The sequence below is a fragment of the Salmo salar genome, chromosome ssa09 (genome assembly GCF_905237065.1).
Source record: "Salmo salar chromosome ssa09, Ssal_v3.1, whole genome shotgun sequence".
Classification (NCBI taxonomy): Eukaryota; Metazoa; Chordata; class Actinopteri; order Salmoniformes; family Salmonidae; genus Salmo; species Salmo salar.
In genome coordinates, this window is record NC_059450.1 from 152739744 (window position 1) to 152758262 (window position 18519).

Sequence of the window (18519 nt, forward strand, 5' to 3'; positions counted from 1 at the left end):
TGGGCAGTCGGGCCACTCTGGCAGTTCCGGGCAGTCGGGCCACTCTGGCAGTTCCAGGCAGTCGGGCAGCTCTGGTGACTGTTGACTGGCGGGCAGCTCTGGTGACTGTTGACTGGCGGGCAGCTCTGGTGACTGTTGACTGGCGGGCAGCTCTGGTGACTGTTGACTGGCGGGCAGCTTTGGTGACTGTTGATTGGCGGGCCAACGCACTGTCAGCCTGGTGCGTGGTGCTGGTACTGGGGTTATCAGCCTGAGAACACGCACCTCCAGGCTAGTGCGGGGAGCGGGAACAGGACGAGTCTTACTGGGCTGACGCACCTCTGGGTCCGCACGAGAGGCAGGAACCGGAAAGACTGGGCCATGGAGTCGCGCAGATGGCCGTGATCGCACCGCCTGCACAGCCCGTCCTGGCTGGATGAGACTAGTAGCCCTGCACAAGTGGGGTGCTGGTGCAGGGCGGACTGGGCTGTGCGTGCGTATAGGCGAGATATTGCGCACCTCCGCGAAACACGGCGTTCTCCACCTCCTACGCTCCACCATGTACTCACGGGTAGCTGGCTTATGGTTCCTGCTAGACCTAGCCAAACTGCCCGTGTGCCCCCCCCAAAAAAATAATCTTGGGGGTGCCTCTCCGGCTTCCTCGCCATGGCTTCAAACCGCCGCCTCTCAGCCTTCGCCTCCTCGATCTCTTCCCGTGGGCGACGGTATTCCCCAGCCTGATGCCAAGGTCCAGCCCCATCCAAAATCTCCTCCCAAGTCCATCTTTCCCCATAGTCCATATCCTGAGCGTGCTGCTCCTCTCTCCGCTGCTTGGTCTTGGTTTGGTGGAAGATTCTGTCACAGTTGTCTTCGTCTTCAGAAGAAATAGAAAAGTCCTCATCTGACAAAGTAGACCAATATGCAGCGGATGTCGTGTTCATCTTTGAATTTAATTAATCGCTAACGTGAACACTATACAAAAAAAAGATAAACAACGACAGTGCAACAGTTTTGCAGGCTATCCAAAAACGCAGTGCAAAAAACAATCTCCCACAAAAGACACGTACAAACACACCCTAATATATGGGACTCTCAATCAAAGGCAAATGGACAACACCTGCCTTCAATTGAGAGTCCCAACCCCAATTGACCACACATAGATATACAACAGCTAGATCAATCATAGACATACATAACAAGGAACATTGCCCAAAAACCCCGGAATACACAAATCAAATCCCCTACAACAAACACACCACCCCGAATACCATAAAACGAATACCCTCTGCCAGGTCCTGACCAAACTACAATACCAATTAACCCTTATACTGGCCAGGACGTGACAGCCATTGTGTTCTCTCTGTTTAGTGCCAAATAGCAATCTAGTTTGCTTAGTTTTTTTTGTTAATTCTTTCTAATGTGTCAAGTAATATTTTTTTTCTCATGATTTAGTTGGGTCTAATTGTGTTGCTCTCCTGGGACTCTCTGGGGTCTGTTTGTGTTTGTGAACAGAACCCCAGGATCAGATTGCTTAGGGGACTCTTCTCCAGGTTCTACTCCCTGTAGGTGATGGCTTTGTTATGGAAGGTTTGGGAATCGCTTCCTTTTAGGTGGTTGTAGAATTTAACAACTCTTTTCTGGACTTTGATAATTAGCGGGTATCGGCCTAATTCTGTCTTCATGCATTATTTGGTGTTTTATGTTGTACACTGAAGATATTTTGCAGAATTTTGCATGCAGAGTCTCAATTTGGTCTTTGTCCTATTTTGTGAATTCTTGATTGGTGAGCGGACCCCAGACCTCACAACCAGAAAGTGCAATAGGTTCTATAACTTCTTCAAGTATTTTTAGAAAGGTCCTAATTGGTATGTCAAATTGTATGTTCCATTTGATGCCATAGAAGGACATTCTTGCCTTGTCTCTGTGCTAAAACTTATAAACTCATACTTATATATACTTGTATACTGTGTAGAGCCAGTACGCCAAGAGGACTTTACTGTAGGCAAAATAATTTGCATAGGCAGCGTGCCAAGAGGACTAGACCATAGTGGAAATATAAGAGAGGCAGCATGCCAAGAAGACTACAATGTAGTGTAAAACTGTTGTAGAGCCAGCATGGCAAGAGGACCAGACTGTAGAGAAAAAATAAGAGAGGCAACGTGCCAAGAGGACTAGACTGTAGGGGAAATACTGTGTAGAGTCAGCATGCCAATAGGACTAGACTGTTAGACTGCTAGATTGAATCCCCGAGCTGACAAGGTATAACGCTGTCGTTCTGCCCCTGAACAAGGCAGTTAACCCACTGTTCCTAAGCCGTCATTGTTAAAACCTGTTAGGGACCTCTTGGGGATAGAATCCCACTGACGGGATTGCTAGCATGGCAGGAAATTCAAAACAGCAAAAATCGAATAATTTCAATTTCTCAAACAATCAACTATTTTACACCATTTGAAAGATAAAAAATCTCCTTAATCGAACCACATTGTCCGATTTCAAAGAGTCTTTACGGCGAAAGCATAAAGTTAGTGTCACGGATATGTAGGGCAGGAGGAAGGAGCAGAGTCAAATGCAGGATACGATTGTCCGGTAGGCCGAAGTTTATTGACACCCAACACACTAGGTGTATCAAAAGCACAGGGATCACACAAAACCCCAAAAGGGAAACAGGTAATCAAATGAAGAGGAAAAAATACGCAGCCCGGCTAGAATCAATACTCCAATATGAAAACGCTGGAGAAAAACACAACGTACAACCCCACTGCCCGCTGACAAACAAATAATCCCGCACAACACACAACCCCAAAGGAACAAACTAAATACCCCCCCCCCACTAATGACAGAAACGGAAACAGGTGCGGACCTAGACAGACAAAACACAACGAACACAGAAACATAGATCGGTGGCAGCTAGTAGACCGGCGACGACGACCGCCGAGCGCCGCGCGGCCGAGGAGGGGCACCATTTTCTGTGGATACTGTGACAGTTAAATTATGTTAGGAGAGTACATAGCCAAAAAAGTACACACATCCATTTTCAATTCAAGGACAGGCGTCTCCAAAAGCACAAAACCAGCTAAAATTATGCACTAACCTTTGACAATCTTCATCAGATGACACTCCTAGGACATTATGTTAGACAATACATGCATTTTTTGTTCTATCAAGTTCATATTTATATCCACAAACAGCATTTTACATCGGCGCGTGTCGTTGAGAAAATGTGTCTCCCCCAAAACTGCCAGTGAATTTACAAAAAATCCTCATTATAAAACGTGGTTAAAGTATTAAACTGTTATTCAAAGAATTATAGATTAACATCTCCTGAATGCAACCGCATTGACAGATTTCAAAATAACTTTACTGGGAAAGGACACTTTGCAATAATCTGACTACTCTGCTCAGATAAATACACCATGCAATACAGATAGCGCCATGTTGGAATCATCTAAAATCATAAATAACATTAGAAATATTCCCTTACCTTTAATAATCTTCATCAGAAGGCACTTCCAGGAACTCCAGGTCTACACAAATGTTGTTTTTTTCGATGAAGTTCATAATTTATGTCCAAATACCTGCATGTTGTTCCGTGTTGTTAGCGCGTTCAGTAGGCTACTCAGTCACAACGAGAAGTAAAAAAAAAAATCTATTGACGTTCGTTCAAACATGAACGTTGTTTAGCATCAATCTTTAGGGCCATTTTTAACATGAAACATCAGTAATATTTCAACCGGACCTTTCCTGTGTCTTGAAAAACGTTTTGAAAAAGGTCTCATCTCACATGAACGCGCATGAATGCGCAATAATTGAAGTGACGACATCCCAGGGACATCAACTTCCCTTCCTTCTCATCCGATCTCTGTTCATCATAGACGATTCAAACAACTTTATAAAGACTGTTGACATCTAGTGGAAGCCATAGGAAGTGCAAAATAAATCCTTTGTCACTGTGTGTTTTATTGGCAATGACTTGAAAATAGTACAGCCACAAGATTTTCATTTCCTGCCATATGAGTTCTGTTATACTTAGAGACACCATTCAAACAGTTTTAGAAACTTTAGAGTGTTTTCTATCCAAATCTACTAATAATATGCATATTCTATTTTCTGGGCCAGAGTAGTAACCTGTTTAAATTGGGTACGTTTTTCATCCGGCCGTGAAAATACTGCCCCCTAGCCCCTAGAGGTTAATAAGAATTTGTTCTTAACTGACTTGACTAGTTAAATAAAGGTTAAATAAATAAATGAAATAAAAATGTTGGATTGGCTTCCATTAAGAACACCCTATGTGTTCTGTTAGACAGGTAACTCTTTATCAACAATATAGCAGGGGGTGTAAAGCCATAACAGATACATTTTTCCAGCAGCAGACTATGATCAATAATGTCAAAAGCCTCACTGAAGTTTAACAAAACAGTCCCCACAAACTTTTTATTTTCAATTTTTCTCAGCCAATCTTCAGTCCTTTGTAAAAGTACTGTGCTTGTTGAACGTCCTTCCTGATAAGCGTGCTGAAAGTCTGTTGTCAATTTGTTAACTGTAAAATAGCATTGTATCTGGTCAAACAACATTTTTCCCAAATGTTTACTTAGGGTTGGTTGATATTTGAGCCAGTTAAGGGGGCTTTACTATTTTTAGTTAGGAGAATGACTTTTGTTTCCCTAACCCCGAGGGAACACACACTTTCTAGTAGGCTTAAATTGAATATATGGCAAATAGGAGTGGCAATATCATCCGCTATTATCCTCAGTAATTTTCCATCTGTCGTCAGACCCTGGTAGCTTGTCATTGTTGATAGACAACAATCATTTTTTCACCTCTTCCAGCACTCACTTTACCGTTATGGCTGGCATGTCTTGCTTAAGTTTGCTAATCTTGCCAATGGAAAAATCATTAAAGTATTTCACAATATCAGTGGGTTTTGTGACGAACGAGCCATTTGATTCAATAAATGATGGAGCTGCCTTTTTGCCCAAAATGTCATTTAAAGTGCTCCAAAGCTTTTTACTATCATTCTTTAAGTCATGTTTCTTTGTTTCATAGTGTAGTTCCGTCTTCTTTTTATTCAGTTTAGTCACATGATTTCTCAAATTGCAGTATGTTTGCCAAATCAGTTTTTCAGCCAGACTTATTAGACATTTCTTTTGCCTCATCCATCTCAACCATACACTATTTCCATTCCTCAACAATCCACAGGGATTTAACAGTTTTTACAGTTATTTTCATAATGAATGCATGCTTATTAGTAACTGGGATAAGCAATTTCATAAATGTGTCAAGTGCAGCATCTGGTTGCTTGTCATTACACACCACAGACCAACAAATATGATTTTCATCAACAACATACTGTAGGAATCTCTACAAAACATGTTGTATGACCTCTTATACACTATATTAGATCCAGCCTTTGGAACTTTGGTTTTCCTAGATATGGCTACTATAATGTGATCACTACATCCGATGAATTTGGATACTGCTTTCAAGAAAATGTATGCAGCATTAGTACATTTGTGATTAATACATGCTGATGATTTCAGTCCTGTTCTGTTTGTAACTACCCTGGTAGGTTGATTGATAACCTGAACCAGGTTGCAGACAATGGTGTAAATATTTTAAAGTACCACTTAAAACTTCTTAGGGATAGGGGGCAGGATTTTCACGTCCAGATGAAAAGTGCGCCCAAAGTAAACTGCCTGTTATCCCAGAAGCTAGGATATGCATATAATTGGTAGATTTTGATAGAAAACACTCTAAAGTTTCTAAAACTGTTAAAATAATGTCTGTGAGTATAACAGAACTGATTTGCCAGTTGAAACCCCGAGGACAAACCATCCAGGGATTGTTTTTTTTTAGGTCATAGTATTTCCCAATGGTTTTCTATGGGAAGCCCTATTCTATTGAATTTTTTTAATGATTTCACCTTTATTTAACCAGGTAGGCTAGTTGAGAACAAGTTCTCATTTACAACTGTGACCTGGCCAAAATAAAACAAAGCAGTGTGACACAGACAACAGCACAGAGTTACTCATGGAGTAAACAATAAACAAGCCAATAACACAATAAACAAGTCAATGATACAGGAGAAAAAAATAAAGTCTATATACAGTGTGTGCTAAAGGAATGAGGAGGTAGGCAATAAATATGCCACAGGAGCGAATAATTACAATTTAGCAGATTAACACTGGTGTGATGAATGAGCATATGATGATGTGCATGTAGAGTGGTGTGCAAAAGAGCAAAAAAGTAAATAAATAAAAACTGTATGGGGATGAGGTAGGTAGATTGGGTGGGCAATTTACAGGTGTACTATGTACAGCTGCAGCGATCGGTTAGCTGCTTGGATATCTGATGTTTAAAGTTGGTGAGAGAAATAAAAGTCTCCAACTTCAGTGATTTTTGCAATTCGTTCCAGTCACTGGCAGCAGAGAACTGGAAGGAAAGGTGGCCAAATGAGGTGTTGGCTTTAGGGATGATCAGTGAGATATACCTGCTGGAACGTGTGCTACGGGTGAGTGTTGTTATTGTGACCAGTGAACTGAGATAAGGTGGAGCTTTACCAAGCATAGACTTATAGATGACCTGGAGCCAGTGGGTATGGCGATGAATATGTAGCGAGGGCCAGCCGACTAAAGCATACAGGTCGCAGTGGTGGGTGGTATAAGGTGATTTGGTAACAAAACGGATGACACTGTGTGTGGCTCAGTGTGGCTCAGTTGGTAGAGCATGGCATTTGCAACGCCAGGGTTGTGGGTTTGATTCCCACGGGGGACCAGTACGGAAAAAATTGTATGAAATGTGTGCATGCACTACTGTAAGTCGCTCTGGATAAGAGTGTCTGCTAAATTACTAAAATGTAATGTGATAGACTGCATCCAGTTTGCTGAGTGGAGTATTGGAAGCTATTTTGAAGATGTCGAGGATAGGTAGGATAGTCAGTTTTACTAGGGTAAGTTTGGCGGTGTGAGTGAAGGAGGCTTTGTTGCAAAAAAGAAAGCAGATTCTAGATTTGATTTTGGATTGGAGATGTTTAATATGAGTCTGGAAGGAGAGTTTACAGTCTAACCAGACACCTAGGTATTTGTAGTTGTCCACATATTCTAGGTTGGAACCGTCCAGGGTGGTGATGCTAGTCGGGCGGGCGGGTGCAGGCAGCGAATGGTTGAAAAGCATGCATTTGGTTTAACTAGCGTTTAAGAGCAGTTGGAGGCCATGGAAGGAGTGTTGTATGGCATTGAAGCTCATTTGGAGGTTAGTTAGCACACTGTCCAAGGAAAGGCCAGAAGTATACAGATTGGTGTTGTCTGCGTAGAGGTGGATCAGGGATACGCCCGCAGCAAGAGCGACATCATTGATATATTCAGACAAAAGTGTCGGCCCGAGAATTGAACCCTGTGGTACCCCCATAGAGACTGCCAGAGGTCCGGACAACATGCCCTCCGATTTGACACACTGAACTCTGTCTGCAAAGTAGTTGGTGAACCAGGCGAGGCAGCCGTTAGAAAAAGCAAGGCTATTGAGTCTGCCGATATGAATACGGTGATTGACAGAGTCGAAAGCCTTGGCCAGGTCGATGAAGACGGCTGCACAGTACTGTCTTTTATCGATGGCGGTTATGATATCATTTAGTACCTTGAGCATGGCTGAGGTGCACCCGTGACCGGCTTGGGAACCGGATTGCACAGCGGAGAAGGTACGGTGGGATTCGAAATGTTTAGTGATCTGTTTATTAACTTGGTTTTCGAAGACTTTAGATAGGCAAGGCAGGATGGATATAGGTCTGTAACAGTTTGGGTCTAGGGTGTCACCCCCTTTGAAGAGGGTGATGACCACGGCAGCTTTCCAATCTTTAGAGATCTCGGACGATACAAAAGAGAGGTTGAACAGACTGGTAATAGGGGTTGCAACAATGGCAGTGGATAGTTTTAGAAAGAGAGGGTCCAGATTGTCTAGCCCAGCTGATTTGTACAGGTCGAGGTTTTGCAGCTCTTTCAGAACATCTGCTATCTGGATTTGGGTGAAGGAGAAGCTGGGGAGGCTTGGGCGAGTAGCTGCATGGAGGCGGAGCTGTTGGCCGGGGTTGGAGTAGCCAGGAGGAAGACATGGCCAGCCGTTGAGAAATGCTTATTGAAATGTTCAATTATCATGGATTTATCGGTGGTGACCGTGTTACCTAGCCTCAGTGCAGTGGGCAGCTGGGAGGAGGTGCTCTTGTTCTCCATGGACTTTACAGTGTCCCAAAACTTTTTGGAGTTAGAGCTACAGGATGCAAATTTCTGCTTGAAAAAGCTAGCCTTTGCTTTCCTGACTGACTGCGTGTATTGGTTCCTGAGTTCCCTGAACAGTTGCATATCACGGGGACTATTCGATGCTATTGCAGTCTGCCACAGGATGTTTTTGTGCTGGTCAAGGGCAGTCAGGTCTGGAGTGAACCAAGGGCTATATCTGTTCTTAGTTCTGCATTTTTTGAACGGGGCATGCTTATCTAAGATGGTGAGGAAATTACTTTTAAAGAATGACCAGGCATCCTCGACTGACGGGATGAGGTCAATATCCTTCCAGTATACCCGGGCCAGGTTGATTAGAACGGCCTGCTCGCAGAAGTGTTTTAGGGAGCGTTTGACAGTGATGAGGGGTGGTCGTTTGACCGCGGACCCATAGCGGATACAGGCAATGAGGCAGTGATCACTGAGATCCTGATTGAAAACAGTGGAGGTGTATTTGGAGGCCAAGTTAGTCAGGATAACGTCTATGAGAGTGCCCATTTTTATGGATTTAGGGTTGTACCTGGTGGGTTCCTTGATGATTTGTGTGTGATTGAGGGCATCTAGCTTAAATTGTAGGACTGCCGGGGTGTTAAGCATATCCCAGTTTAGGTCACCTAACTTAACGAACTCTGAGGCTAGATGGGGGGGCGATCAATTTGCAAATGGTGTCCAGGGTACAGCTGGGAGAGGAGGGGGGTCGATAGCAGGCGGCAACAGTGAGAGACTTATTTCTGGAGAGATTCATTTTTAAAATTAGAAGTTCGAACTGTTTGGGTATAGACCTGGAAAGTATGACAGACTTTTGTAGGCAATCTCTGCAGTAGATTGCAACTCCTCCCCCTTTGGCAGTTCTATCTTGATGGAAAATGTTGTAGTTGGGTATGGAAATCTCAGAATTGTTGGTGTCCTTCCTAAGCCAGGATTCAAGCATGGCAAGAACATCAGGGTTGGAGGAGTGTGCTAAAGCAGTGAGTTAAACAAACTTAGGGAGGAGGCTTCTGATGATGACATGCATGAAACCAAGGCTTTTTCAATTACAGAAGTCAACAAATGAGGGTGCCTGGGGACACGCAGGGCCTGAGTTTACCTCCATGTCACCCGAGGAACAGAGGAGGAGTAGGATGAGGGTACGGCTAAAGGCTATCAAAACTGGTCTCCTAGAGCGTTGGGGACAAAGAATAAAAGGAGCAGATTTCTGGGTGTGGTAGAATAGATTCAGGGCATAATGTGCAGACAGGGGTATGGTGGGGTGCGGGTACAGCGGAGGTAAGCCCAGGCACTGAGTGATGATAAGAGAGGTTGTATCTCTGGACATGCTGGTTATAATGGGTGAGGTCATCGCATGTGTGGGAGGTGGGACAAAGGAGGTAACAGAGGTATGATGAGTGGAACTAGGGGCTCCATTGTAAACTAAAACAATGATAACTAACCTAAACAACAGTATTCAAGGCATATTGACATTTGAGAGAGAAATACAGCGAGGCATAAAGTAATTACAGGTGTTGATTGGGAGAGCTAGCAAGACAAGAACGGGTGAAACAACAGCTGATCAGCTAAAGCAACGACAACAGGTAAAATGGTGATGACTGGGCAGAAAGGGTCGGTTAACTACACACACAGCCTGAGTTCGCGGTTGGGGCCGACAGATAAACAAAAAATTAACAGAATGGAGCACAGTGATTAATGGACAGTCCAGCAGGCATCAGCTATGTAGCCAAGTGATCATAGGGTCCAGGGGGCAGTGATAGATGGAACAGGGAAGCCGCGGAGTAGTCGCTACTACGCTAGCACGCGGGCGACGCGGAGTTTAAAGTTAGTAGCCCAGGGCTAGTAAAAGCGTCTGCTCCGACGTCCGACGGAGGACGGTTGAAGAAAACCCCTTGAATGAGTAGGTGTGTTCTAACGTTTGACTGGTCCTACAAGTAAAGAACAACTTGGTGTTAAGTGTTACTCATAACCACAGCTCATAATGGTTGCTCCCCACTACAGTACTTGTGCTCCAGAGTGGTGTAGCGGTCTAAGGCCCTGCATATCAGTGCTAGAGGTGTCACTACAGAACCTGGCTCGATTCCGGGCTGCATCACAACCGGCCGTGATTGGGAGGCCTGTAGGGCGACGCACAATTTGCCCAGCGTCGTCCGTGTTAGGGTTCTGCTGGGGTGGTCTGTGATTGTAAATAAGAAATTGGTCTTAAATGACTTGTTAAATAAATAGAAATTGAAGTACTCTACATGGCACTAGAAACTATTTGGCTTCTTGAACAGTGTGTTAATTAACTGCTCTAGTAGGTGATGTAAGCATAAGAAGACTGACCATCACTGGTGAAGTGTTTGCAAAAATGTGGTTGGTTTATTTGTGATCTGTAATTAATAAAATGCAATGAATATAAAAAACAAGGTATCTAACAAATGTGGATTGACAGGCCAAGCAATCATTGACAAGACACCAATATATCTGAAAATGTTTATTATATTAAACTATTATAATACGTACTACAATGAATTAGAATAGCAATTGAACACATGCACTTCAATGTTATATCAATTCATATAGGAATAAAGCTTTTCTCCAAACATGGAAGTGGTTCCACTGTAGGCTACTGCTAATCACATCATTTAGCAGTTCAAATTAGACTTTAACACTCTAGATTTGAACAATATTTCATAACATTGGAATATTTAAAGTGAACCTGTTAATTGTTACTAGTTACAATGTTACCAATAATTAGATGATAAATTGTTGGTCATCTCTGTCAGAGTAGTGCTACCGAACTGTATAATAAACCATATAACTGAACGTTACAATGTTTTCCCCTCAATCATTTCTTAATAACGTATATCATTGGATGTCTTCTCCATAAGGTGTTTCTTGGTGTTCTTCTCCGGCCTGAACAGAATAATAAAGCATTTAGGAACAAATAATAGAAAGAACAACCCAAAGCTAGAGGTGATGATGGCAAATATCTCCACAGCTACAGTCAACTTCCCAGGAGAGCTGACATAAGCTGGGATAAAGGTGATCCAAACTGCACAGAATATGAGCATGCTGAAGGTGATGAATTTGGCCTCATTGAAGTTATCAGGCAGCTTCCGAGCCAGAAAAGCCAGCACAAAGCACAAGAGAGACAGGAGTCCTATATAGCCCAACACAGCCCAGAAACCAATAGCTGAACCCACATCACACTCTAGAATTATCTTTTCCTTGTAGGTAGTGAGGTTTTTAATGGGGAAGGGAGGGGACAGGACCAACCACAGAGTGCATATCAAAGCCTGGACAAACGTGAAGAACACTACAGTCATTCTCTGCTGTGGAGGACCAAACCATTTCATGACATTACTGCCTGGCAGCGTAGCCCTGAAGGCCATCAACACCACTATTGTTTTCCCCAGAACACAAGAGATGCAGAGGACGAAGGTGATCCCAAAAGCTGTGTGACGCAGCATACAGGACCATTCAGAAGGCCGGCCAATGAAGGTAAGAGAACACAGAAAACACAGAGTCAAGGAGAAGAGAAGCAGGAAGCTCAGCTCAGAGTTGTTGGCCCTGACGATGGGCGAAGTTCGGTGGCGGTAGAAGACGGTTGCCGTGGCGATGGCCAGACAAGCCCCGCCCACAGAGCAGGCGGTCAGGATGATTCCGAGGACCTCGTGGAAGGACAGAAACTCCACAGGCTTAACGATACAGCGGTCTCTCTCAGCGTTGGGCCAGTACTCCTCGGGACAGATCAGACAGTCTGATGAATCTGACCAGGACAAAACAACAGACATCAAATGACAGTTATCAAATAATAACAGATTCAGGTTTAATTTATTTACAATACATGTACCACAATGCTGCACTTTGGCAGTTTACAATAAAGAATGTTGAATTAATGTGCAGCTTACATGAGATAATAATAACAGGAACATGATTGACAGACACTACCTTTGTAGTGCTGGTAATATGAATATACCACTACTTAGTAAACCGTGATAGAAATTACTACACATTTTATGCCAACTATTCCTATTGTCCTACCTGTGTTATTACTGATCTCTCCCTCTGCACATTGGATACAGTCATAACAGCATACTGGCTTTCCTTTCTGTATAGCCTTACGAGTGCCTGGGGGACAGCTCTCACTGCACACTGACACAGGTACTTGTGTACTGTTCTTTACCCAGGTGATTTCCCTGTCCATGTCAAACCTCTGGTCAGGAGGCAGGGATGCATCATAGCGCCCCACTGTCACAAACTCCATCTTCCCACTCTCCCGTCTCTGCCAGTTGACCAGCTCATAGGTGGCCACTGGGTCCCCGTTGGCATCGAAAGACACCTGGTACCCATTACGAGAGAAGTTCACACTCCTCAATCTCTCCAGGACCTGGGGGTTGGAAGGGCAAGGGAGAGAGATAGATGGAGAGAGGGGAAGAGAGAGATGAGAGATGGAGAGATAGAGGAAGAAAAATTGAAAGAGAGAAATGGAGAGAAGGGAAGAGAGAGCGGAAGAGAGATGGAGAGAGGGAGAGAGAGAAAACTGAACATTAATTCAACTCATATTTATCAGATGCGTTACTTCAGAACAAGTTGTAAAGTATAATGAGAACTCCTTGACCTTCATACATGTAGTCTAAATAAACATATTCATCAGGAAATTATACTACAGACTTGTCATTCACCTGTGTTGGCTTCACATTAAGGTTTTTGTCACAGTTCACAGTGGAGTTTTCTCTCTCTTCACAAACAATGCTGTGGATGGCGTGTGCTATGGCGTAAACAGCTTTATACACCATGTTAGTGATACGCAGTTGAGATGTATCTGTGTAGGGGGTCTGTAGCTGCTGTATATCCTCACTGCCATCACACACCTTCTCCTCAACACCAACACCTGTAGCAGTCCAGACAGACAGACAGCGAGAAAGACAGACAGACAGAAAGACAGTGAGAAAGACAGTGAGAAAGACAGACAGACAGACAGACAGACAGACAGACAGACAGACAGACAGACAGACAGACAGACAGACAGACAGACAGACAGACAGACAGACAGACAGACAGACAGACAGACAGACAGACAGACAGACAGACAGACAGACAGACAGACAGACAGACAGACAGACAGACAGACAGACAGACAGATAGATAGATAGATAGATAGATAGATAGATAGATAGATAGATAGATAGATAGATAGATAGATAGATAGATAGATAGATAGATAGATAGATAGATAGATAGATAGATAGATAGATAGATAGATAGATAGATAGATAGATAGATAGATAGATAGATAGATAGATAGATAGATAGATAGATAGATAGATAGATAGATAGATACCTTTCCCCAGCCTACAGCCAAAGGCTCCCTCCCAGAACTCAGTGAGCATGGGAGAGTTGGACACCTTCTGTGGGGAGAGGTCCAGGAGGAAGTCGCTGAAGCCGGGGATGACAGAGCGTTGGATGCCAAATCCGATGGCCCCGGCACACAGGCCGAAGCGCAGCATATCTGGGTCAGTGACCCAGGACTCACTCCCGATCCACTGGCGGGGCGGAGAGGGCAGGCGTTCCATCTCCCTCAGCAGGATTCTCATGTCCCAAGAGGTTACGAATGCAACCACCACCCGGGCTGTGGAGCTGGGGAACATGATTATGTCATATGCTTAATATGCAGGTCATGTTTGTCATTCATTGGAATGTCTCAGTGAAGTGAACATGAACATTAGTATTAATCAACACTTTTGACAAGCCTAAAATATGCAAATCATGTTGGTCTCACAGATCAGCTTTGGGAACAAAGAGAAATGAACAACAAAAGTATTTTTTATAAATATAGTCTTGCATTTGTGTGAATGAAAAGTTCACAAGTTATCATGGATCACCTGCGGATCACGTCGGCCACCCGTTGCACTCTGCTGAGTGGGTTGGTAAGGGAGAAGGCTTCAGAATACTCCACACAGATGCCTTCCTCTTGTGCTGCCTGTAGGAAAGCCAACATCCCGTTATTACCGTAGTCGGAGTCAGAACGGACCGCCCCTATCCAGGTCCAGCCGAAGTGCCTGATGAGGTGGGCCAGAGCGGCAGCTTGGAACAGGTCACTGGGGATGGTTCTGAAGAAGGTTGGATACTGTTTCTTATCACTCAGACACGCACAGGTGGAATAGTGGCTCACCTGGGTAAAAACAGACAGTCGAAAACATTAAAAAGAACATCATGTCGGCCTAACAACTCTAATGTATTGGCTACTTCCTGCTTTTTTTATTTATCTATGTAGTTTGATGTTAGGGAGACATAATAATAATTAGCCAATTCATTGTTTTTCATTAGGCCAGAATTAATAGGATACACAAAAGTGTGACACCAATCCCTGGTCTCCCATAACAACGTAGCGTATGAAAGATTGTCCTCAGATCATGTTTTAATGCCTACAGAAGATCTCCAGACTCATATTCCTCAGTCTATGTTCTGTGGTGGACACATCAGAATTAGTTGGTTAACATAGATGATTAAGATGATTTAATAGTATAATATGCTTATGTGAGATACTTGTCATTAGAAAGTGTCCTTTGGACTCTGGTATGTTTCAGTTGCACGTTTCCCTTAGCTGGGGCTCAGTCACTTGGGGCCCACAGAGGGGAGAGGTCAGACTTGTCTTTTACATGTCTCTGTTGCTATGCAGAATATCAGCAAGAGAGGAGGACAGAATGAAATATTGTCTTCATATGTGAATGTCTCTTTACCTATTCTTAAACCATGTGAAGGGATGGCGTGATTAATGGGGAACCAATGACTTGTCTCCACAATGTCTGTGAGCAAGTCACTCCCTCCTTTTCTTTATTGTGGGGAGGTTTATGGCAGTGTCTGGGAACATTGTATGTCCTCTCTTAGATCTCGCACTTATCCTGTGATAGTATATGGCCTAGAGGCTCAATTCCCCCAGTGAGCTTGTCCAGGAGTGGGGTCAAGTGGGGGTTTGCTTGAGATGGGAGTATCTAGAGTTGACAATTGATATATGCCATTGGATGAAATGGTGTTTTTATTCTATGAAGTACCAGGGACGAGATTAGAACCTCGTCATTAGGGATCAAACTGAACGATAATTTATAGCGAATGCTATCTGGCTGTAAATACTCCTCTCTAAAGTAAACAGTCTTTCTTTGTGAACCGTTCCTAACTATCTGTGGTTTGTCATGTCAAAAGGGGATGGATATTTGCTATAGAATATCTCAGTAGCCACTGTGTTGAAACCTTCCTGGTTCATTCGAGAGAGTGCATTATTGAAGGTAAAGTGCTTTTGCAAAAGTATCTTAATTATTAAAGATGTAGTTAATTCGGACTGGTGTGTTTGTAACTCTCCTCATTTGGTAATGCAGAAATTAGCCACCACAGTTCAAATGCCTATAGAAGTTCTCCAGACTCATATTTCTCAGTCTATGTTCAAATGCCTTTCTCCACATAATTTCACACAGAAATGTATATTCCTGAAAGAGAAGAGAATATACAGTAGGAATACAGGGAATTAAAAGTTGAACTCATTCCTGAAAGAGAGGAGAATATACACTAGGAATACAGTAAATTAAAAGTTGAACTCATTCCTGAAAGAGAAGAGAATATACAGTAGGAATACAGTGAATTAAAAGTTGAACTCATTCCTGAAAGAGAGGAGAATACAGTAGGAATACGGTAAATTAAAAGTTGAACTCATTCCTGAAAGAGAAGAGAATATACAGTAGGAATACAGTGAATTAAAAGTTGAACTCATTCCTGAAAGAGAGGAGAATGTAAACTAGGAATACGGTAAATTAAAAGTTGAACTCATTCCTGAAAGAGAGGAGAATACAGTAGGAATACAGGGAATTAAAAGAAGCTGAATGATTTCTTTCCAGAGGAGTTTACCTGAGGAATGCCTAAAGGGCCGGTGATGCGCAACATGCTGATGGTAGGCGTGGAGGCAGACTCGCCCACGATAGCTGTTACTGTAGACGACCCCGAGCACTGTTCTCCGGTATCAAACATGGGATCCAGGCTGTTAACCAGCTGGAAGGCCACTTTCACGGCCATAGGGACTGAGTTGCAGGAGTCGTGCACTTGATAACCAAGCTTGACACCCGGTAGAAGGTCTGAACTGTTGTTTATCTCCTCAACTGCGAAGACCATGGCGCGCGAGAAGCGCAACTCACGGGAATCCATACTGTAAATAGAAATGGGTCAGTGAGCACCTCCTGATGAATCATAAACTAGCCTATAGAATGTTACCATGGCAAACAGCCTAATATCTAGTATTATTTTCCATACCGTCTATATGCCTACACTTTTGTTGTCTGTAATTGAGGACATTGAAGAATAGTCTGCATTTGGAACTGTGATCCTTAGTAACAGTAGTCTTCACCTACTCTCTCAGACACAAACACACTTTTTATCTGTCTTTAAACACACTGTTTATCTGTCCTTAAAACACTGTTTGCCTGTCTTTAAAACACTGTTTATCTGTCTTTAAACACATTGTTTATCTTTCTTTAAACACATTGTTTCTCTGTCATTAACACTGTCTCTCTGTCTTTAAACACACTATTTATGTCTTTAAACACATTGTTTATCTTTCTTTAAACACATTGTTTATCTTTCTTTAAACACATTGTTTATCTTTCTTTAAACACATTGTTTATCTTTCTTTAAACACATTGTTTCTCTGTCTTTAACACTGTCTCTCTGTCTTTAAACACACTGTTCATCAGTCTTTAAACACATTGTTTATCTTTCTTTAAACACATTGTTTATCTTTCTTTAAACATATTGTTTCTCTGTCATTAACACACTGTTTATAGGTCTTCAAACACACTGTTTACCCATCTTAAAAAACACTGGTTCTCTGTCTTTATAACACAATTTATCTGTCTCCCCACACAGCCACAGTCCTGTCCCCTGTTCCCTCTTGCGCTCACTGACCTCCCTGTGCACTGCAGGGGCTCAGGCATGCTGGTGTAGCTGTGATCCATAGTTTTCATAAAGTAATGGAAGGAGAAAACACCCCCGATGACAAAGTCCCCGTCCTGGGAGAACACCGGAGGCTGAGGGGTGCCTTGGAGCCTGCATCTGACAGACTCCAGCCCAGAGGCAGAGACAGACGAGAGCAAGGCAAGCCCACCAGCCACCACAGCTAGATGTAGTAGAACCAGACTACCAGCCTGACTTGGATCCAGAGCAGGAGCCGGAGAGAGCCTCATTCCCCTGATGTGTAGAAGGTATGGGGTAGCACAGCGCCACAAAGACCCACATAGGTCAGGTTACCTCTCTACTCTGGTTTAAATACCCACCGTGCCTCTGTGGGGATTCCTCTGGGGGCCACACTGTGGGAATGGCCATGCCAAAGAGGGAGGGGTTAAAGACTGCTCTGCTCACCCAGTCTGGTCTTGCTTCTTTCATCTGCAGAGAGTGTATGCAACAACATCAGAATTAAATTGACTGTAAATACACATTAGACACACAATAACCATGAGCCTCTCATATTTATTTTACAGTCTAGTCCTCTGGGCACGCTGGCAGTACACAGTATTTATTCAAATATCTAGTCCTCTTGTTACGCTTCCTCTCTTGTATTTCCCCTACAGTCTAGCCCTCTTGGCACGTTGCCTCACTTACAGTTGAAGTCGGAAGTTTGGATTCACCTTAGCCAAATACATTTAAACTCAATTTTTCAAAATTCCTGACATTTATTCCAAGTTAAAACTCCCTGTCTTAGGTCACTAAGGATCACCACTTTATTTTAAGAATGGGAAAAGTCAGAACAATAGTAGAGAAAATTATTTATTTCAGCTTTTATTTCTCTCATCACATTCCCAGTGGGTCAGAAGTTTACATACAGTAAATTTGTATTTTGTAGCATTGCCTTCAAGTTGTTTAACTTTTGTCAAACGTTTTGGGTAGCCTTCAACAAGCTTTCCACAATAAGTTGGGTGAATATTGGCCCATTCCTCCTGACAGAGCTGTTGTAACTGAATCAGGTTTGTATGCCTCCTAGCTCACAAACGCTTTTTACGTTCTCCCCACAAATTTTCTATTGCATTGTGTTCAGAGCTTTGTGATGGCCACTCCAATACCTTGACTTTGTTGTCCTTAGGCCATTTTTGCAACAACTTTGGAAGATTGCTTGGGGTCACTGTCCATTTGGAAGACCCATTTGCGACCAAGCTTTAACTTCCTGACTGATGTCTTGAGATGTTGCTTCAATATATCCACATAATTTTCCATCCTCATGATGCCATCTGTTTTGTGAAGTGCACCAGTCCCTCCTGCAGCAAAG

At 43.1% G+C, this 18519-nt stretch overlaps 1 protein-coding gene across 1 annotated transcript; it reads right to left on the reverse strand.

Annotated features, from left to right (window-relative positions):
- Positions 1-10714: 10714 nt before the first annotated feature.
- On the reverse strand, positions 10715-17503 carry LOC106613266 (extracellular calcium-sensing receptor). The gene is made up of 7 exons (XM_014215353.2): positions 17166-17503; positions 16116-16410; positions 14102-14391; positions 13561-13856; positions 12902-13110; positions 12261-12606; positions 10715-11985 (listed from the first exon to the last, which is right to left on the reverse strand). Exons 1-7 carry the CDS (start codon positions 17441-17443, stop codon positions 11069-11071), a joined length of 2631 nt encoding a protein of 876 aa, XP_014070828.1. The 5' UTR covers positions 17444-17503; the 3' UTR covers positions 10715-11068.
- Positions 17504-18519: the final 1016 nt, after the last annotated feature.

Coding starts and splice junctions, on each gene's coding strand:
- LOC106613266 (XM_014215353.2), bottom strand. CDS start 17,443: ATGAGGCTCTCTCCGGCTCCTGCTCTGGATCCAAGTCAGGCTGGTAGT. Junction 16,411..17,165: donor CCCCTGCAGTGCACAGGGAG/GTCAGTGAGCGC, acceptor TTCTATTTACAG/TATGGATTCCCGTGAGTTGC. Junction 13,111..13,560: donor TGGCTGTAGGCTGGGGAAAG/GTATCTATCTAT, acceptor GGACTGCTACAG/GTGTTGGTGTTGAGGAGAAG.